Genomic DNA, 21,420 nt, shown 5'->3' with positions numbered 1-21,420 from the left:
CCTTTCTGTTTTATGACTTCGTTAAGAGGGTTCTAACTGGGAAACTTCCATCTGGGCTTGCACTGCTTCCTGCCAGTTGGAAAGATGCTGAAGCCGCTGGTAATCCCTGACAATATCCTGAGGAGGGGAAAAAAGAGCCCATAAAAAACACTCAGAAGCTCGTGTGGGAAATCGTGGTCTGGATCTGCACTGTGACGTCAGTGCTTATGGGGAGGGAAGTGGCGCAAACACCCCAGTGTGACTCGAGTCCTAGCAGGGACACCGGCCCAGGGAGACCACAGACTTGGGGATGTTCTCCACCACTGCTGCCCCCAGGGTCTTGGTCTGGTTGCTAAGGTTGGTGGGTACCCTTAAGAATTTCTCCATGGAGATCCACTGCTGTTGAAGTCCCAAGGCTGCCCCGTTGCGGAGAGGGACCAATGGGCCCATTCATTCCAGAACACGCCTCAACTCCACTGTGCTCTTGTTGAGAGGCGGATGGGGATGGCCTCTGACCTTCTGTGTTTCGAATTTAACTTTGTGTTTCTCATATGGTAGCTCTCAGATGGAGCTACCTCTGGGAATAGTAAAATTTCTGGTCATCCAGAATTGAATTCTGATGGTCAGGATCTTGTTTTCTTACAGCCTATGAACTAAAAATGGATTTCACATATTTTAAACACGTGTGGAAAAAAGAGGCAAAGAAGAATTATGTGACTGAGACCACATGTGGCTCATAAAGTCTGAAATATTTATCATCTGGCCTTTATAGGAAATTTTCCTGACTTCTGGTTTAAAGACTTGTTCTGTCCTTCCATGAACCAAGTCCTAAATATATTTATCCACCTGCCCATCTGTCTGTTTGTTCAATTTCTCATTCACTCATCTAGCCAGGATTTTATCCACTCTTTTTCCTTTCATCTGTGTGTGCAGCTAATGATGTATGCAGCCACCCAGTCGTTCATCAGACTCCCATCCACCATCCATCCATCTGTCCATCCGTCCATCCATCTGTCCATCCATCCATCCATCCATCCATTCAGTGGTCCACCCACCCATCTATCCACCCAGTCATACATCAGACTCCCCATCCACCCATCCATCCATCTATCCATCCACCCATCCATCTGTCCGTCCACCCATCCATCTGTCCGTCCATCCATCCATCCATCCATTCAGTGGTCCACCCACCCATCTATCTACCCAGTCATTCATCAGACTCCCATCCACCCATCCGTCCATCCATCCATCCATCTGTCCATTCATCCATCCATCCATCCATTCAGTGGTCCACCTACCCATCTATCCACCCAGTCATACATCAGACTCCCCATCCACCCATCCATCCATCCACCCATCCATCCATCCGTCCATCCATCCCCCCACCCACCCACCCACTGTCCATCCATCTGACTTACCCGTTCCTTCTGGACAGAACATCCCAGAATGTTTCCTACACCGTAGGCGCTGAGACAGGCCTTGGATCCCCAGGATGGAGAAGGCCCAGAACCTGCCCTTGAGTAGATGTCTCCCTCTCTGTTGGGGGGGAGGGTGGAAGTAGGGAGGAGAACTGCACACGTGAGCCGCGGTGCTGCTCTGTGGTGAGTGTGATTTGTGCAGGTGTCCTCAGGTGCGTGGGGGATGGACAGACTTATTCCCCTTGGGTGTACCCAGGAAGGCTAGCAGAAGAGCTGCCACAGACATGGAGTTTGAGGAAGTCACCAGGCCCGGGTGGTGGAGGAGGGCAGGTGGTCAGCCAGGAGCACTCCCGGGCCTGAAGGTACATGGTGACGTGTGGAGAATGGGCACTGTCAGCACACCCTTGGCATGGGTGCGTTGGGAAAGGCAGGGTGGAGATAGAATGAGGGGTCAGGTGACTGGCCCTAAACCAAGTTAGAAGCAGCCTGAGATGTCCCTAAAAATGCAGGCTTGGAGGCTTCTGCTTTTCCTCGCATACAGTGAGTCACTGGAGATTTTGAAGCGACGTGGTCCCTAGACACCTTCAGTTCTCGGTTTTCTCATCTGCAAAACATCCCTCTCCTGGCAGACGCAGAGCATTCCCACCCTCGATCTCTCCGTTGGGCTAAGACATTGTAGGCCTGTGCAGAAGCCAGCACACAACTGGGAGAGGTGACTCTGGAAGCTGTCACTGTCTGAGACCCCAGGAGAGGCCCCTCCCCGGGGAGGCCCTCCTTGACCTGATCCTCACCCCTGTCTGCATTGCCTCCTCTGACCACTGCCTCCCTGCTGTCCTTCAGACGCTGTAGACGCAGTCATGTCTGTGGGTTTTGCACAGGTCTGGGCGAGCCCTGCAAGGCAGGCTGGGGGTTAGGGTTTGATCCGCTGAAGGTCCATGGGAGGCTGTTGGGTGACCCCCTCAAGAGTGCCGGTGGCCTGCAGCGCTGCGGGCCGATTTGAGGACTGTGAGCCCGGTGACCGTGGGCTGTCGAGTGCGGGAAAGAGAGGGCCGGCTGACTTCTTGTCTCCTTAAGGCAGCAAGCACTGGAGCAGACCAGGCTAAGCCTGGGGACACATGGGTTAAGTTGCGGGGGTGGAGGGAGGGGGCTTGGGGAAGGATGTGCATGCAAAGCATTAAGTGGAGAGCGGTTAGCTGACGCTCCAGGAGAGGGCTCTCAGGGACCCTGGGCAAAAAGAGGTGCCCGCGGCGGGGGGCCTGAGGACTGGCAGGGTCTTAGGAAGGAGCGAAAGGACGTGGGGAAGGGGAGTGGGCAGACACAGTGCAGAAGGGCAGGGAGAGGCTCACGGGTCCTCCTGAGTGCTCCCTCTGACAGCGACTCCCCCCACCCTCAGTGGCGGTGACCGTGGGGAAGGGTGTCGGGGGCATCAGGAGCACCATGGACCCAGCCCGACTCCCCACACTGCCCAGAGAAAGTGGGGGGTCACTCAGAAGCCCTCTGTCTTATCAGCACGTAGGAGTTTCATTTGGTGGCGGCCTCGGTGCTGACATGAATGGGACAAACACAGGATCTAGAGGGACTTAGCATCGAATTTAAGACTTTATTTACTTAAACTGGTGGGCCATAAGTTTGAGCCCGCTAGGCCCCCCTTTCTCCACCCAGCCACAGGGGCTTTGCTAAGCGCCTCCGGCGTGTGCTTGGTGGTTTACTTACGTTAGCTTGTTCAGTTGCACAGTTTGTGCTCAGTAACTATTTTTCAGGTGGTTGGGTGGGTCTAAAACTGAGTCCCAGAGAAGGTGACTTACCCAAAGTGAGAAGCGGAGCCAGGCCTGGTTGACTGCAGAGCTCTGAGAGACTGGCTGTTGCTCAGTCACTCAGTCGTGTCCACCTCTTTGCGACCCCATAGACTGCAGCACCCCAGGCTTCCCTGTCCTTCACTTTGTCCCAGAGCTCACTCAAACTCATGTCCATCGAGTCGGTGATGCCATCCAACCATCCCATCCTCTGTCGCCCCCTTCTCCTCCTATTTTCAGTCTTTCCCAGCTTCAAGGTGTTTTCCAATGAGTCAGCTCTTTGCATCAGGTGGCCAAAGTACTGGAGCTTCAGCTTCAGCATCAGTCCTTCCAATGAATATTCAGGGTTGATCTCCTTTAGAATGGACTGGTTGGATCTCCTTGCAGTCCGGGGGACTCTCAAGAGTCTTCTCCAACACCACAGTTCAAAAGCATCAATTCTTCAGTGCCCAGCTTTCCTTATGGTCCAACTCTCCCGTGCGTGTGCGCTAAGTCACTTCATGTCTGACTCTTTGCAACCCTATGGACCACAGCCCACCAGGCTCCTCTGAACATGGAATTCTCCAGGCAAGAATACTGGAGTGGATTGCCATTTCCTTCTCCAGTAGGGGATCTTCCCAACCTAGGAATCGAACCCTCATCTCTTATGTCTCCTGCATGGGCAGGCGGGTTCTTTACCACTAGTACTACCTGGGAAGCCCCTAACTCTCACATCCGTACACAGATGGACGTGGAACATTCCAGTGAGGCGGCAAGGAGTCTGAGGAGGGGTGGAGTCATGTGAGCGGGAGGAGTGATGTCCAGGGAGGCTTCCTGGAAGAGGAGATGTTGACATGGACGTGGATGGATAGGAGTAGAAACAGGCTTTTCGGCAGATAGAAGCAGCAGAAACAAATTCACAGAGGGGAGGGCTTGGGAGTGTGGGCTGTACAGGAAGTGTCTGGAGGGCTGGTCTTCAGGCAGAGCCTGAACGCCACGATGCTTCATGTTTCAAAAGGGAAGTACAGGAATCTCCAAGCCCTCAGGACTCGAGCAAGGCGGGTGCGGGGAAGGAGTTGTAGGGGAGGTTGGGCTGGTGGGTTTGGTGGCAGGGAGTGGCACTGGGGGACCCCAAGTATAACCCAGACTAAGCCCCCAAACAGCTTCATCCTGGGGAAGTGGGTGCAGAACCAAGAAAATTCTGTGTTTCTCAGGGACAGGGAGAGTAACTGTCTCTTACTTACCTTTGCAGCCCCTGCCCATTCAGAAATAGTTTTTAATCAGCTTGGAAGGATACGGGGGTGGTTAGGTTTCTAAGTCTTTGCTGGGCTCTTCCGGGGCAGAGAGGGCGTGGATCTTTGGGAGAAGCAGAGAGAGGCAGATTTTAGTCAAGTGTGAGAAGACGTGCTTTCTTTCCCCCTGAACTGATGGGGTGAGCGGGTGACGGGCTCCCCATGCTGGGAGGTGTGAAGGCGGTAGCTGTCGGGGCATCTTAGGAGAGGAGGTTCCCACTGTAGGCATTGGCTCTTCCTTTTAAATTTTCATGCAACACAGGGAAAAAAATTGCTGTGCGACCTTGGAAAGTCTCTTCTGTCTCGGGGCCTCACCCTGAGACGGCTGGCAGGACTCAGATGTCTTTAGCCACAGAAGCTTTTTCTCACAGGGAATGCCACTCAGGACGCCAAGACGAAGAGTGGGTGAAATGGAGACACTTTTGTTCAGAGGCACGGGGAGGCCACAGTCGACTCTGCCTCTGCCTCCCTTCCCCCTGGGTCTCTGCGGAGGACAGTGTGAGAAAGACTCGTCTCCATCAGCAGGTCCCAAGGTGCGGTCCCTGAACCAGCAGCGTCCGCATCTCCCGGGAGCTTGAGGGAGAGAAGTATGCTTAGATCCCACCCCAGATCTTCTAGGTCAGAGACTTGGGGGGTGGGGCCTGGACATCTGTGTCCTCAGGACCCTGCAGGCAATACCTGTGTTGACACTGACATTTGAGACCCACAGATGGGTGATCCTGTAAGTTCCCTGAACACAGGCTGCCCGTGCCTGGGTACCCAGGAGCTTTAAAAAACACGGATGCTCAGGTCCCACCCTCAGAGATTTGTGATTCTTTGGTCCAGAGTGCAGCCTGATCATTGGGAGTTGAAAGGCTGCCCCTGGAACTGAGAACCTAGTAGGAAAGTAGCAAACATCCGTTCAGCACAGTTTGTGAACAAAGCCAGGTCAATGCGAGAGTGAAAGAAACATGAGTGAGAGTCTGCTCCCTGCTTGATTGGAGGGGCGATAATAGAAACATGCAGAGAAGGGCAGGCAGCCTGACAGTGCAGAATTCTGTGTAGTCCTTACCTTCCAGGCTGGGACACACGTGGGTCCGCTCCAGGTAGGCAGTAGGTAGCCTGCAGAGTAGTTGGCGTCCCCCAAGAAACGTGGCACGTTTATTAAGAGCCTCTGCTTTGCTCTAGATACGCAATTTTAAATAAATTGGACATGGATATATTTGGGTGCTTCCCTGGTGGCTCAGATGGTAAAGAATCTATCTGCAATTCGGGAGTCCTGGGTTCGATCCCTGGGTCAGGAAGATTCCCTGGAGAAGGGAATGGTGACCCACTCCAGTATTCTTCGCTGGAGGATCCCATGGACAGAGGAGCCTGGCAGGCTACAGTCCTCGGGATCACAAAGAGTCAGACACGACTGAGCGACTAAGCACAGCACATTTTGGAGAACAGTGTAAAATACGCATTCATTGTTAAGCTGAAATAGGAGACTTCAGAGACGTTCTGAGGTCAGGGTGGCTCTCTTCAGGCCATGACCCCAGATCTCTGGAGCCCACTTGCCACAACTAGAGAACGCACACACGATGCAGTGAAGACCCCCCGTGCGGCAGCTAAGACCCAGGGGCTAGTCGCTCAGTCGTGCCACTCTCTGCGACCCCGTGGACTACAGCCCACCAGGCTCTTCTGTCCATGGGATTCTCCAGGCAGCAACACTGGAGTGGGTTGCCACTTCCTTCTCCAGGGGCTCTTCCCGACCCCCGGACTGAACCCAGGTGTCTTGCGTCCCCTGCGTTGGCAAGTGGATCTTTACCACTGTGCCCGCTGGGAAGACGGGGGAATTGTCGGGCCATGGGGTGAGTGTAGATTTAACTTCATTAGAAGCTGCCGAGTAGATTTATAATGTGGTTGAAGCGACATACACCCCGACTCATGCACACTGGCCAGCATTCCCACGCCGTCGGTGCTGTTTGCTCACGACCCCGACTCAACGCGCACTGGCCAGCATTCCCACGCCGTCGGTGCTGTTTGCTCACGACCCCGACTCACGCGCACTGGCCAGCATTCCCACGCCGTCGGTGCTGTTTGCTCACGACCCCGACTCACGCGCACTGGCCAGCATTCCCACGCCGTCGGTGCTGTTTGCTCACGACCCCGACTCACGCGCACTGGCCAGCATTCCCACGCTGTCGGTGCTGTTTGCTCACGACCCCGACTCACGCGCCCTGGCCAGCATTCCCACGCCGTCGGTGCTGTTTCACGGCCGTTGTGGTTTCTTAAGTTGTTTCAACTGATGATGAATGAAACTGAGTATCTTTCCTCTGTTTACTGGCCCTTTGGAAATCCTCTTTTGAAAAACGTCCTTGGCCTGTTCTTTCATTGGCTTGTCTCTCCTTTTCTTATTGATTTGTGGGAGTTATTTAAATATTCTGGACACAAGTCCATTTTCAGATACAGGATCGAACCCACATCTCTGCATCTGCTGCACTGGCGGGTAGATCCTTTACCACCAGTGCCTTCCCACCGGTGTCGTGTGATCGTTCCAGTTTCTCCAGTTCTCGCAGTGCTTGTTGTTAGGTCTTTTTAATGATAACCATCCTGGTGGGCGGTTATCACTTGTGACTTTGATTTTGCATTTCCCTGATGACTAGTGATGTTAGGCATCCTTCCACGTGTTTTTTGGCCATTTGTATATATTTTTTGGAGAGATGTCTTTTCAAATCCTTTGCCTATTTTTTAATGGGTGTTTTTTTTTTTTTTTTACTATAATTATGTATACAAGCCCCTAATCAGATACATGATTTACAAATATATCTTCCCCATTCTGTATCCTTGATAGTATTCTTTGAAGCACAGAAGTTGTAAATTTTGATAAACCCTAATTCATTTTTTCTTTCATTGCTTGGGCTTCTGGTGTTGTATCTAACAAAGCTTTGAAAGTGAAAGTCGCTCAGTTGTGCCATCTGTGTAGTCTGACTGTATAGTCTGTGGAATTCCCCAGGCCAGAATACTGGAGTGGGTAGCCTTTCCCTTCTCCAGGGGATCTTCCCAACCTAGGGATCAAACCTAGGTCTTCTGCAAAGAAAGCTTTACCGAACCCCAAATCACGAAGATTTACTCTCATTTTTTAAAAGTTTTATAGTATTAGCTCTTACTTTTAGTGTTTCATTGTGAGTTAACTTTTGTGTATGAGCTAAAGAAGGAGTCCGTATTCATTCTTTTGCATATGGATATTCAAATATCTCAGCACCATTTGTAGAAAAGATTATTTTCTCATTGAATTTTCTTGGCACCCTTGTCAAAAATCAATTGACTATAAATGTGTGAGGATTTATTTCTGGATTCTCAGATCCATTCCATTAACCTAAATATCCTTATGTCATTACCACACAATCTCGGTTCTTGTAGCCTCATAGTAAGTTTTGAAATCAGGAAGCGTGATTCCTCCAGCTTTGTTCTTTTTGAAGATTGTTTGGACTGTTGTGGATCTGTTACGTCTTCATATGAACTTTAGGATCAGCTTGTCAATTGCTGTAAAAAAGAATAAAAGGCAGCTGGGATCTCAATAGGGGTTGATGTAAATCCATCAAATCGGAGTGTGCTGATTTGTTAACAGTATTAAGTGGTGTACTTTTCTGTCTATTCATTCTGTTAATTTTTGGGAGCTTGATATTGAAACTCCAACTAAAAATATTAATTTATCTACTTTAAAAGACAGTTGTAATATATAGTGGAACTAGAGATCTCTTCAAGCAAATTGGAGATCAAGGGAACATTTCATGTAAAGATGGGCATGATAAAGGATAGAAGCAGTAAGGACCTAACAGAAGCAGAAGAGATCAAGAAGAGGTGGCAAGAAAACACAGAACTGTACAAAAGGTCTTAATGACCCAGATAACCACGATGGTGTGATCAGTCACCTAGAGCCAGACATCCTGGAATGCGAAGTCAAGTGGGCCTTAGGAAGCATCACTACGAACAATGCTAGTGGGGGTGATGGAATTCCAGCTGAGCTATTTCAAATCCTAAAAGATGATGCCGTTAAAGTGCTGCACTCAATATGTAACCAAATTTGGAAAACTCAGCAGTGGCCAGAGGACTGGAAAAGGTCAGTTTTCATTCCGATCCCAAAGAAGGGCCATGCCAAAGAATGTTCAAACTATCGTGAAATTGTGCTCATTTCATGTGCTAATAAGATTATGCTCAAAATCCTTCAAACTAGCCTTCAGCAGCATTTGAACTGAGAAGTTTCAGATGTACAGGCTGGATTTAGAAAAGGCAGAGGAACCAGAGATCAAATCATCAGCGTTCATTGGATCATGGAGAAAACAAGGGAATACCAGAAAAATATCCACTTCCGCTTCACTGACTACAGCAAAGCCTTTGACTGTGTGGGTCACAACAAACTGTGAAGATTCTTAAAGAGAGGGGAACACCGGGCCTTACCTGCCTCCTGAGAAACCTGTATGCAGGTCAAGAGGCAACAGATAGAACCGAACACAGAACAATGGACTGGCCACCTCCAGTTTGTTCTCCCAGCAAAGTGAACTTGTAAAGAGAGATATCTGGTCATTTTACTCCCCTGTTTAGCACCCTTCAGGATTCCCCATCACCCCAGGATGAAACCCAAGTCCCTTAAGAAGCCTGCAGGGCGCCTGTGGGATGGTCCCGTCTGAGCCTTCAGCATCCTCAGCTTCCCATCCTGAGCGCACACACACACATGCACCCACTTAGCCACCCGCACACTCAGACCACAGCCAGCTCAGCTCCTCCCGCACCTCAGGGCCTTTGCACCTGCTGTCCCCAGCGCGTACCACTGCCCCTCTTGTCTCCAGGGCGTGGCCCCCTGGAGCTAAGCCAGGTCTCCTTCCTGGGGCCTGCACGCCCCGGTGCTTTTCCAGTGGACGCTTACACCCTGTGTTGACATCATCACGTTGCTCTCTGCCTTTCCCCGAGACTGCACGCTCTTTGGGAGCAGGACAGCGTCTCTCCTGCTCCCACCCTTCTTCCCTGACGTCTCGGAGCAGAGCAAGTGCTCAGGATACTTGTTGAGTGATAAAGAGATGAGGACCACAGTCCCAGTACACCTATCCTCCGTCTGTGGTGGTTGCTGGGCCCCCTGGTACGGTGACAGCAGAAACCGTCCAGGGAGCCATGGACAGGGTGGCGTGTTCTCCGCACTTCCAGTGAGTTTGCGAACCGATGTCTGAACAATTCCCATTGTGCCCCAGTTTATGGAATGACTCATGTTGATGGTGGCCGTCCTGCCCGTTGGGACTGAGCCAATTGAGTGAGAATTAATTACAGATGAGAAGCCAGCTTGCAAAGCCATTAATATTTCAGCTCCCTGGAGTGTGATGCAGACGCAGCCGTCAGCCTTGTCTTTGCTTGTCCTTCCCCCTCCCTCTCCCCACTTCTGTGTACTCGATCTGCGTGTCAGGGTGACCCAATTCAGGTCTTGGCTCCCCCATGACTCACTCTCCTTTTCTGTTAAATGAGGGCCCTGCCATCCATCTATCCGCAGGCGTTATAAAACTCCTCTGTTGATAGCACACTCTGCTGGACGTCAGAAGATGGGAGGGAACGTACAGACGTGGCCCTGTTCTGAGGATGTCTTATCTCAAGCAGAGCCAGGGCTTCCCTGGTGGCGCAGTGGATAAGAATCAAGTGCAGTGGGACACAGGTTCGATCCCTGGTCTGGGAAAATCCCATTTGCTGCAGAGTAACAGCCTGTGCTCTGCAACAAGAGAAGCCGCTGCAGGGAGAAGCCAGGGTGCCACGTCTGGAGAGTAGCCCCACTCCCCGCAACTAGAGAAAGCCCTCAAGCGGCCACGGAGACCCAGTGCGGCCAAAAATAAATAAACTTACTTTAAAAAAATAAAGGAAAGCAGAAGCATTGCTGCTGTGGGAATAGCACTTGACAGTTTCCAAGGCAGTTTTAAACATCAGGACGAGCCTCTCAGGAGCCTCACGCTGTGTATACTTGCTGGCACTGTCTTCCCCATTTTACAGGTGAGGAAACTGAGGCTCAGATAGCTTGGCAGTTTGCCTGTGATCACTTCTGGGGTAGCTGAGCTGGAACCTGCCCAGAGCCAAAGAGGGAGTGTGTTAAAATCCGCTGTCAACCAGCTGCCAGGCAGGAGGGGTGATTGGCCGGGTCAGCATGTTTCTCTCTCTGGGATGCCAGGGCTGAGAAGTCCCTTGGACAACCAGGACATCAAACCAGTCCATCCTAAAGGAAATCAGCCCTGAATGCTCATTGGAAGGACTGATGCTGAAGCTCCAATCCTTTGGATCCCTGATGCGAAGAGTTGACTCACTGAAAAAGACATTGATGCTGGGAATGGCTGAGGGCAGGAGGAGAAGTGGGCAACAGAAGATGAGATGGTTGGACGGCATCACTGACTCAGTGGACATGAGTTTGAGCAAACTCTAGGGCATGGTGAAGGACAGGGAGGCCTGGCGTGCTGCAGTCCACAGGGTCGCAAAGAGACACGACTGAGCGACTGAACAAGGCTTAGGATTCCCTGTGGGGCTGGAGGCTGGCTCCTAAAAGACACAGAGACCCGGAAGGAAGGAGTGTGTGGGTCCTCCCGTGCCAGGTCAGCAGAGAGACCTCCCCTCCAGGTTCAGAACGACCCCGGTGTCCCAGAGCCGGCTCTGGGCAGAACTAAGAATTCAGAACCACCGCCCTCTGGCTGCCGACCCCACCCAGCTGGCCTCTCCCTGTCACTCATACTTCCTCCACCCCCCGGGACTGGCTTTCAGGAAAGGCTTTGGCTGCTCAGGTACAATGGAATTCGGTTTCTAATTATGGCTCGAGCGTGTGGCCTCCGCTTAAGGACACACATGCTCTCTCTGCGCAGAGGACTCAGAGTTTCTGACCTGAGTGATGGGGTGGTGAGCTCCTCGGGACAGCAAGAGGGTGACGGCCCTCCCCGTGGCCCCCTTGCCGTTCCCGGCACCAGGAGTTCATTGCAGGACAGGGTGCCATGTTGAAGTGGAGACCTCTGCAACCTCATACCTGCCGTCCCTCCTGGAGCACCGTGGCCTCCTTGCCGATGTTCTGGGGCGGCCAGAGAGTCTCCCTGGGTCTCTGCCCCGCTCCTGTGATCTGTCTCGCTCTGTCCATCCATTCCCCTTCCTCTGCCTTCTCGTTTCCCTTTCTTTCCCTCTCCTCCACTCCCTCCCTCCCTCCGCCCCACCCACCTCCCTGCCTCTTGGGCACTTGCCCTTTTCAGATACCTCTGTAATGAAAGACTTCTCTCACAGTGACAGCTGTTCAGCGATGGGATTAACCTTCTTGCCCACTGATGAGGTCCCCGTCAGGAAGGCAGTTGAACAAGGCAGGGTGGTTGTCCTTCCTGAATGCTGCCAAGGCGGCTTGACCTTCTGGATTGGGGCTGGACCAGTACTTTGGCCACCTGATGCGAAGGGCTGACTCATCAGGAAACACCCTGATGCTGGGAAGGATTGAGGACATGAGGAGAAGGGGGTGCGACAGAGGGTGAGATGATTAGATAGTATCACTGACTCAGTGGGCATGAATATGAGCAAACTCCAGGGTGGCGCTAGTGGTAAAGAATCCGCCTGCCAGTGCAAGTAATGTAAGAGATGATCCCTGGGTTCGGAAGATCCCCTGGAGGATGGCACGAGCGCCCACTCCAGTGTTCTTGCTTGGAGAATCCCATGGACAGAGGATTCCTGGGCCACAGTCCATAGGGTCGCAAAGAGTCTGACGTGGCTCAGCGACTGAGCAGCAACATCTGCGTGGCTGGACCGTGACTTTTGATGTTGAGGCTCACCCGATGTTTGCTGCTTCAGGACTCAAGGTGGCTTCAGGATATTCCGTGTATTTATAACTTTTAAGCGCTGAGCCTTGTGTAAGGGTCTGTGTATTTGAAGATCAGATATTTTTGTTGTGAGAAAGAAGTCTTACATTCTTTATAATGTTAATGTTTATTAAATTTAATTTTTAAAGTACCTAATCGTTTCACAGAAATTTTAGAAAACAGAGACAAGAAGAGGGAAAGTAATCGGTTCCTAATTCCATACCCCCGACACTGTTTACATTTCATCCCGCTTCCTTTCAGCTTTTTCCTTTGCTCACTTTTCACACAGCTGTGTTGCGGTGGGGAGGCAGCTTTCTCTTGATCTCTTAGCCCTACCTGTGGGGGTTTCTACACAGTTGCCATCTTCACTGCTTTTACACCCGGGAGCAGGCGCCTGTGGTTTCTTTAGACTTCGTTGTGAAAGAGCAGCCCATGAACTTCTTTAAAGGTGGATAGTTGTAAAGCAAGAGCTGTATAATATTTCTTCAGAGAAGGAACTACCCCACTTCTTACCTGTCCCGTAAAAGAACAGGGTATACCCAAGGCAGGGGAGTCCCCACAAGGAAGGGGAGGAATGAGCAAGCTTTAGACCTGCTCCATGCCAGGAGCTTGTGGGGGCTCCTTGGGCATCTGTTACCTGTGATCACCCCCGGTTCACAGGGTCTGAGACCCTGGCAGGAGGTCCCTGGAGTCAGCACGGAGTCAGGACTCCAGAGCTGCGGGGCGGTTGCCAGGGGGCCTGGGTTCAATCAGTCCTGTGGGAGTACACATTAGTAACAGGCCTCTCTGGGTTTCAGGATTTCCACGGAGCAGTCGTGAGGGCCTTGGATGAGATGGACTACGAGGGCAAGGACCCGGTGGGCCGGGAGGAGCTGAGACGCGGCCTGAGTGAGCTCCCGGCCATCCACGACCTTCACCAGGGGATCCTGGAGGAGCTGGAGGAGAGGCTGGCACACTGGTGAGCTGCCCCGGGCCCCCACCCCCACCCCGTTGCCAAGGGGAATGCTGGGGAGGGGCGGGCAACCCCCGCCCCGACCATGTAAAGCGGCGTCTCCATCTGATGGGCCGGGGCGCCAAGACACGCAGGTGCCTGGTCCCTCGCCTGCCGCGGGAGGGTCCACCACCCGGGATGCCCTGCCGGCGCTCACCGTCACGGGGGCTCGAGCCTGAGTTCTTGGGGCCCCGTCCCCCTCTCCTTGACTGCAGGGAAGGCCAACAGAAGGTGGCTGACGTCTTCCTGGCCCGGGAGCAGGAGTTTGAGCACCACGCCACTCACATCCTGCAGTTCGACAGGTACCTGAGTCTGCTCGGTGAGAACTGCCTCCACGCCCCGCGGCTGGCAGCGGCCGTCCGAGAATTTGAGGTGGGTCCCTTGGTCGTCCCAGGAACCCGCTCTCAGGATGCAGGGGTGGGGATGGGCATGGAAGGGCTTCATGCCAATCGGGTGGTCAGACCTAGGGGGGTTGGGGAGGAGAGGGCGACCCAGCAGAAGGGAAAACCCGGAACATCCCGCCCTGGGCCATCACTGACAACTCCACGAGCGCTGGCCATGGGGAGGGTTTTAGCAGCTGTTCTCCTGTCCCGGGAGAGAAGCACAAAGCAAGCCGGGGCCCTAAAGCCATCGGAGTGAGCAACAAATGGCCACCAGCTGAGGATCCAGTAACCGCTAGCTTCATGGACTTTTCTCTATCGCTAACGGGGCTTGGGAGAGACATATTACTGAGTGTAGGTAGCAGTGTGTGAGCCTGAAGGAACGAACTGTCAGAGTGGGGCAGAGCTAATCTGAGAGGACTTCCTGGAGGAGGGGACCCTGGTTTTGGAGATGGCTCGGCCCGGCCAGAAGACATGGCTGGGAGGTGTGTGGCTGGGCTCACATGGGATGCCGTGAGTCCGGAGCCAGGGGCAGGGGTCCCTGATGGAGTTTCGTTGTCCTGGTCTTGGGATCAGCAGAGTCAGCAGGGAGGCGGCCAGAACGTGAAGCACCGGCTGCTGCGGGTGGTGCGACGCCTGTTCCAGTACGAAGCGCTCCTCACAGGTGGGCCCCAGGGGGGCAGAATGCAGAGGCCGGGCGGGGAGAGCGGAGGGGCAGCACCTGCGGAGCGGCGGGGGACACCCGGCCTCCCACTGTGGCTGGACGGGAGGGCAGGGCGCAGACGCCGGGTGGGGAGAGTGAAGGGGGACACCCGGCCTCCCACTGTGGCTGGACGGGAGGGCAGGGCGCAGACGCCAGGTGGGGAGAGTGGAGGGGCGGCACCCGCAGAGTGGCGGGGGACACCCGGCCTCCCACTGTGGCTGGACGGGAGGGCAGGGCGCAGAGGCCGGGCGGGGAGAGCGGAGGGGCGGCACCCGCAGAGTGGCGGGGGACACCTGGCCTCCCACTGTGGCTGGACGGGAGGGCAGGGCGCAGAGGCCGGGCGGGGAGAGTGGAGGGGCAGCACCCGCGGAGTGGCGGGGGACACCCGGCCTCCCACTGTGGCTGGATGGGGGGCCAGGGCACAGACGCCGGGCGGGGAGAGCAGAGGGGCAGCACCTGTGGAGCGGCGGGGGACACCCGGCCTCCCACTGTGGCCGGACGGGGCGGGCAGGGTCTCTCAGTCCTGCCCCCCACCCCTGGGAAGGTGCCAGGCACCCAGCCCACCCCCTTCCTCCCGCTGAGCTCCGGACCCCCGCGGCCACGTGGAAACTTGCTTGAGAGTGCCCAGCTGCTGCATCTCGCTGCAGCCTCTCCCAGCCAAACACACAGTGACTCTCGTCTTCCCCTGGTCTGCATTTCCTCCCTGGCTTCTGTGGGTCTCGTTTCCCTAAATCTGCTCTTATCACCAGAGCCCTCCTGAGTCAGCGGATGTTTTCCCCTCGGACCTGTTGGCCCTCTCTGTGGCTTTGTCACTGACCGCTTCCTGCTTCTCGAAGCCCTTTCCTCCTGGGCTTCTGTGACACACGCTCTCCCTCCTCCTTCTGACCTCTCTGACTCTTCTCACTCTCCTCCTCATGACTCCAGGAATGTCAGTGTTTCTTGGGTCTCAGCCCCAGATCCTCTTTGCTTCCTTCTCTACAAACTGTCCCCTGGGAATGTCATCCCCTCCCTGAGCAACTGCCCCCCAAGTGGACAGAGAGCCCCTGGCCCAGGAGCTGATGCTCTGCTGGGGAGAAATGGAACTGCACCCATAGAGATATGCGTGTAACCCAGAAAGCAATCAACCTGTGAAAAAAGACATTTGGGCCAGGAGATGGAGAGTTTGTTCATCTAATTCAACCAGGATTTATTAAGCACCTACTGTGTACCAGACTCTGTGCTAGAAACTGAGGACGTAGAGGTAAATTCAACAACCAGAGTCTGTGACACTATGAGCTTATACTCAAACAAGCAAATAAGGAATTAAAAATATATTATGTCCGTGATAAGAGCTCTCAAGAAAACGAAGGCAGGTTAAGGGCATTCAGGGGAACAGGCTGCTGTATTAGATCCAGGCGTCAGATGAGATTTGTCTGAGGAGGTAACACTGAATAGAGGTCTCAGTGAAGTGAGGGCACGAGCCATATGACCATCTGAAAGAAGAGCGTACCAAGGGGAAGAAATTGTAAGTGCAAAGGCCCTGGGGTCTGAGCAAACGTGGCACGTAGCAAGAATGCCGACCCTGCCCCAGTGAGCGAGCGGCGTGGAGAGGTAGCTAGAGTGAGACCAGCCTGCGTCGAGCAGTTGTGGGTGTGAATGTGTTAAGGGGTCTTGCGAGTCACCCTCTGCCGAGTGGTGGTCACATCTGTGTCCCCCCAGCAGACTGTGTGCCTCTTCAGGCCTCGCATGGCACCAGGCACACAGCAGCGCCCAGTCGGCGTCTGTGGATGAATGAATGGACGGCCAGCGGTGGCCGGCGCCACACTGGTGGTGGTGCTGAGGGCCCGGCTCTGTGCCCGCGTGTTCTTATAGTCGGGCTGACAGGAGAGAGGCGGTTCCCCTCGTCCTTCTGGAAGTCTTCCTCCGTCTCTGGAGACTGAGGGTCTCCTGTTGTGGATCCCAGGGGGCAGGCCTCACCCGGGCAAACTGACTCCTGACTCTTGTTCCCTCTGCAGACTATTTAAATAACCTTTGCCCAGACTCAGCGGAGTACGACGACACGCAGGGTAAGTGTGCGTGTGAGCCCAGAGAAAGTGGAGCTTCGGGCCCCCCATCCCCCAGCTGTGGACTCCACCCCAGTTCCCAGGCGCACAGCACGGCCCCCTCCCTGCTGGCTGGGCATGCAGAGGCCAGGAGGCCTCCGGGGCTGCTGAGTGACACCCCCTTTGCCTCAACTGTGGGGACTCCCTGGGGGGTGGGCTAACATCCAGTCAGAGGAGGAGGAGAAGGGGCGTGGCCAGAGTTTGGTGATAGGAGGGGGCGCCGGGTCTAAAAAACCCCCTAGACTCCTGATTTCCTCCCCGTCCTGTGTGGCCATCACTGCATACGACTTGCCAGGGTGGTCTCTGTGTTGACACGCTCCACACACAGCCAGGGAAACTGAGGCACGGAGGGGTCACACTGCTGTCAAAGGCACTCAGGCAGTAGCAGCCAAGCTGGGGTTGGGCCAGTGCCCTCACCAGCCATGGGAGGGATTGGTGCTACCCCAAGCATGGCCCTGCAGGGGGACTTCCGGAGCAGGAGGCGAGCAGGTGGCAGCTAGCCCGGCCCTGCCCAGGAGGTCCAGTACTCTCTGCTTCTCTCCTCAGGTGCGCTGACCCTCATCTCCAAGATCACAGACCGTGCCAATGACAGCATGGAGCAAGGCGTAAGTCTGGCCCCGGGCACCTTCCCCGTGGGTGCAGGTGCCAGGGCCCCCTCCACCCTGCCCAGGTCTGCTTTGTGATACCCCCACTTCTTGATGGGGGGCACAGGCCATCTTGTGTCTCATGGGATCCTGCAAAGAGCCGTGGTTTCTGGCCCTGACACTTGCTGTGTGACTTCAGGCCCTGCGTGTCCCTCCCCAAGTCTTCGGTTCCCCATTTATTTGAACAATGAGGAGGGTTGCAGACTTGCACAGACTGGAAAAGTAGCGTCCAGACCCTGGTCTGAGACATCTACATCAGCACCCGGGGTGCTCTGTAAACTACAGATTCCTGGACATGCCCTGCAGTCTTGCCAACTGGAACTTCTGGGGTAGGGTTCAGAGATAGGCAGTTTTAACAAGCACCCCAGGTGAATGTCTGGCCCACAAAAGTTTGAGAGCTGCTCATTCATGGGACCACGTGAGCTCTGAGCACACGCCTGATTCTGACAGTGTGTAACTTCATTCGGGAGACACTGATCAGATGTTTACTGGGTGTCTGTCCGAGATGGTCAGCTTTATCCCACCTCCCAACTCTGTTCCAGTGGTTTCCATGGTTACTGGTGTCTACATTTTTTTCCTGCTCCTTTAAGCTGTCAGTAAGCTAAAGCTGTGTGTTGGGAATGATTCTGAGGCTGAGTCCTGGCTCGGTGGGGAAAGTTCAGTGATTGATTAGTGATGTCTGACACAGGCAGAGGTGGGAGTGATGGTGGTATGTGTGCCAAGCCGTTGCTTGGCTTTGCTGTGGCAGGTGCACAGAGCATCCTTACAGCGAGTCATCCACAGGTAGAAAAAGGGGAAGGGAAGTAACGTCTTTTGGACTCCTGCTGTATGTCAGGTCTTAGGTTGGGATCTGGAGTTACAGAGATAAAGCCCATGAGTCCTGGCCCTTGAGGAAGTCACTGCTTAGCAGAGCATTTAAGACATGGACATGAAGAATCATGATAAACATCGTGAGAGAGAGAGAAAGTGCTATAAGTTTCAGAAAAGGGTTTCATCTGTCCCCTGGGGATGCTGAGATGCGATGATACGGAAGGTGCCCTTACAGGGAGGACTGTACGCATGCCATGAAGGCACAGGGGGCCGAGGTGGTCCAGGCAGAGTGCCTGGATACAGGCGTGAAGACGGGAAAGCGCCAGTGTGTCAGAGCTCAGAGGGTCACCCAGTGAGGCTTTAAGATGGGGCCAGTGTAGGCGCAGTTGGAAAAGAGTTTGGGGGGAGACATCAGGGTAGCTGATGGAGGAGTCTGCAAGCCTGGAGTCTGAAGCCAGCGGGGTGGGAAATCCGGTGGGTCATCGGGCCCTCTCTGCTCCCCCAATGTCCGGGAGCTCCCTGCTCTTTGGCATTTTGTATAGACAGTGAGATTTCCCTCAATGTAGCCAAAATACAGAGGCGCTTGGGAGTCTGTGCAGCAGATGTAGCAGCAGATGGACTGGGGGGCTCCCACTTGCTGTTAGGGGGGATGTCTCTGCTTCCAAAGAGAAAAACCCGGTCAGGAAGGGCCGCGTCTTCCCTCCCACGCTGAGCTGTCGTGAGTAGACTAGGTTTACAGTTTGGGCTTCCCAGGCGGCACTAGTGGTAAAGAACCCGCCTGCCAGTGCAGGAGACATAAGAGACGCAGGCTCGATCCCTGGGTCGGGAAGGTCCCCTGGAGAAGGACATGGCAGCTCCCTCCAGTATTCTTGCCTGGAGAGTCCCATGGACAGGAACCTAGCAGGCCACAGTCCATAGGGTCGCAAAGAGTCAGACACAGCTGAAGCGACTACGCACACACGCGTGCGTAGTTTATAGTTTAGGGGGAGAAAGATCACAGAAAATACTACTCTTAATTTCAGATGAAGGGCACATCCTGGCAGCGTGACGTAGGACTGTCGATGTGAACCGTGATTGCCTGGTCAAGGTTGTGCTGGTGGGATTTCTGCATGTAAAGCTCCACCCCCAGCTGCCGGTCCATACTGGTTGGAGGAAAGTGTCTGTGTGCAGCCTGCATGTAAGGAGTAGGGAATTATGCTCCCTCCTCTTGAGGAAAGAGTGTCTACCTAAATTATTTGGACATCTTCTGCAAGGGAGATTGGTCTCTTCTCCCTTGTTTATTAATGTGTTCACCAGTTCTAAGTTAATTTATACCTAAATTATTTATATCAGTAAGAACTCACAAACATGTTATGTTTGACTTCTGATCCCATGCACTTGATTTTATTTCTCAAATTGTCCCAGCTTTGGCCATTAGGAGTTGGCCAGTTGGTTCCTGTGCCCCTTTCACATGCCCCCATCAATGTGGCTTTGGGTGGGGATTTTTATTTTGCTTAGTTTTTGAGCACTTCCTTGCTTCCTGGCACTATGAGATGCTCCGTGTTCACATTGCGTGTGTCCTGCCGCAGTCCTAGAATCAGCTGTTTCTCCAAAGAGCCTTGGTTTGTTTAATTGGATAATGGTTTTAGAAACCAGGATGTGGGCATGGTATGTTCACTGCTACTGGAGTATCATTTCTTCTGATTCTGTCAGCTACAGAGCAAAGACTTACTGTGTATTTACTGTGTATATACTCATAGGAATAGCCGTTTCTGTACATAGCCATCTGTGTTAAGCTAAATATGAGTGTCTTACTGAGTCTTCAACTTTACTTGTTACTCCTCCCCTGGCTTCTCTGTAAATTTCCCCTCCCAAGAGGAGTGTTGGAATGGAAACTTGGCTCCTAGCATCCAACATCCATTCATTTAATTGATCGATTTACCTTCCTTTTTAAAAACTGTTTTTCCTGGGTATAGAAATCTGGGTTGACCAGAACTTTTTTTCAGTGCTTTACAGATGCCACTCCACTGTCTTATATCCTGCCTAGTTTTGGAGAAGAAATCTGCTGCAGTGGTTATATTTACCCTCTTTATGTAACGGGTCCCGTTTTTACTGGCTGCCTTCGAGATCGTCTCTTTACACTTGACTTCTAGAAGTTTGACCATGATGTCTAAATATGTGTGTTTTGGAGAAGTAGTGGCATGTATCCTGTTGTGATTATCAAGCTTCCTGGGCTTGTGCTTTTTGTCCATTAATTTTGGAAGTTTTTCCTGGGTGCTCGGTTCTTCCCTTGCCCCTCAGCCTGTACTCTTACTTTCTCTTTTTGTTTCAAGGTGGTGAATCTCAGCTTGAAAAGAAAGTGAAAGTGAAAGTTGCTTGCTCAGTCGTGTCCAACTCTCTGTGACCCCATGGACTGACAGTCCATGGAATTCTCCAGGCCAGAATACTAGAGTGGGTAGCCTTTCCCTTCTCCAGGGGATCTTCCCAACCCAGGGATCGAACCCAGGTCTCCCAGATTGCAGGTGGATTCTCTATCAGCTGAGCCACAAGGGAAGCCCTCCCCAGGTTCATTCATTCGTTCCTGAGCTGTGTTCGATTTGCTGCTAAGCTTGTTCTAGGAATTCTTCGTTTCTGATAGCACATTTCTTACTGTTCACATTTCCATCTCTCGTGTGTCTCCGTCTCTACTGAAACTCCCTCTGCTCGTGCGTGCTGTCTTTTCCGGCGGCTCCTCTGACATGATTAGTCATAGTCACTGTGGTCCCTGTCTGATGGCTCCGGTATCTGTGTCACCTCACGTTCTGGTTTTCTGGAACACTTTATGTCTTGAAAATGGGTTAGGGTTCTCCCTTGCTTCGTGTGTCTCCTGTGCCTGATTGAACACCGTTATGTGCAGACGGACTGTAGACCCTGTGGGAAATAGCATCTACCTTCAACAGTGGATGTGTCTCTTTTTCTGCTCAGGCCGGTCACGTCAAGGGTGGGAACTGAATCCGTGCGGTCAGTAGTTGAGCTGAGTTTAGGTTTTGTCGTCAGACGTCCCCTTCAGACCCCCACAGTCATGCTCCTCCGGAAGGTGGCTGCTGTCACCTGCTGCTATGTGTGGGACCCGAGGGCCCGGGGGCTTTCCCTGCTGCGTCTTCTGCTTTTTGCAATCTCTGCACCACGGAAGGGACCTCTGCGTCCTTCCCCTCCTCGGGGCTAGACCACTGCGTCCTGTCACGCAGGGCTCGTGGGTCACGGCTCCTGCGGACAAGCCTCAGTCTTAAGGGGGGCCTGTGAGCCTGGCGCGCTCTCGGCGTTCCTGCCCCTCCTTCACGGGCAGCCAGCCTCTACCGTGTACCAGTGGCAGGTCTTGGGCAGAGGTTTCTGCTTTGTCTTGGTGTGTGATTCTGCACCTCAGAGGTCACCCACCTCTTCCTGTAACAGGCACCTCGAGCTGCTTCTGCCCTTGCCTCGGAAGCCATGGGCTCCTTGCCTCAGGGTCTGGGAGTGAGAGAGTAGCCTCACCTCCCACGGTGGTGGAGGGTCTTATAGGAGAAAGGGCCCTGGGGAAATGGGCT

General features: G+C 53.5%; 1 protein-coding gene and 1 long non-coding RNA gene across 8 annotated transcripts in view; one reads left to right on the top strand and one right to left on the bottom strand.

Annotated features, from left to right (window-relative positions):
• Positions 1 to 21,420, top strand: part of FGD5 (FYVE, RhoGEF and PH domain containing 5) — a 121,200-nt gene that overhangs the window by 76,860 nt on the left and 22,920 nt on the right. For 6 of the 7 annotated variants that reach the window (XM_061397213.1, XM_061397216.1, XM_061397214.1 and 3 more), the window contains exons 6-10: positions 13,067 to 13,227; positions 13,476 to 13,632; positions 14,217 to 14,304; positions 16,338 to 16,388; positions 16,971 to 17,029. In XM_061397213.1, the coding sequence (XP_061253197.1) occupies positions 13,067 to 13,227; positions 13,476 to 13,632; positions 14,217 to 14,304; positions 16,338 to 16,388; positions 16,971 to 17,029 (516 nt within the window). The remainder of the gene's footprint in view (positions 1 to 13,066; positions 13,228 to 13,475; positions 13,633 to 14,216; positions 14,305 to 16,337; positions 16,389 to 16,970; positions 17,030 to 21,420) is intronic. The other variant, XM_061397211.1, reaches the window with a different exon arrangement.
• LOC133235561 (uncharacterized) lies at positions 7,170 to 12,819 on the bottom strand. Its single transcript, XR_009732593.1, has 2 exons — positions 11,683 to 12,819; positions 7,170 to 7,968 (listed from the first exon to the last, which is right to left on the bottom strand). It is a non-coding gene; the product is annotated as an uncharacterized LOC133235561 (long non-coding RNA).

The sequence above is a fragment of the Bos javanicus genome, chromosome 22 (assembly GCF_032452875.1).
Source record: "Bos javanicus breed banteng chromosome 22, ARS-OSU_banteng_1.0, whole genome shotgun sequence".
In the NCBI taxonomy this organism is placed as follows: domain Eukaryota; kingdom Metazoa; phylum Chordata; class Mammalia; order Artiodactyla; family Bovidae; genus Bos; species Bos javanicus.
The sequence above is the reverse complement of the archived record's forward strand: the minus strand, read 5'-3'. Positions and strand labels throughout refer to the sequence as shown.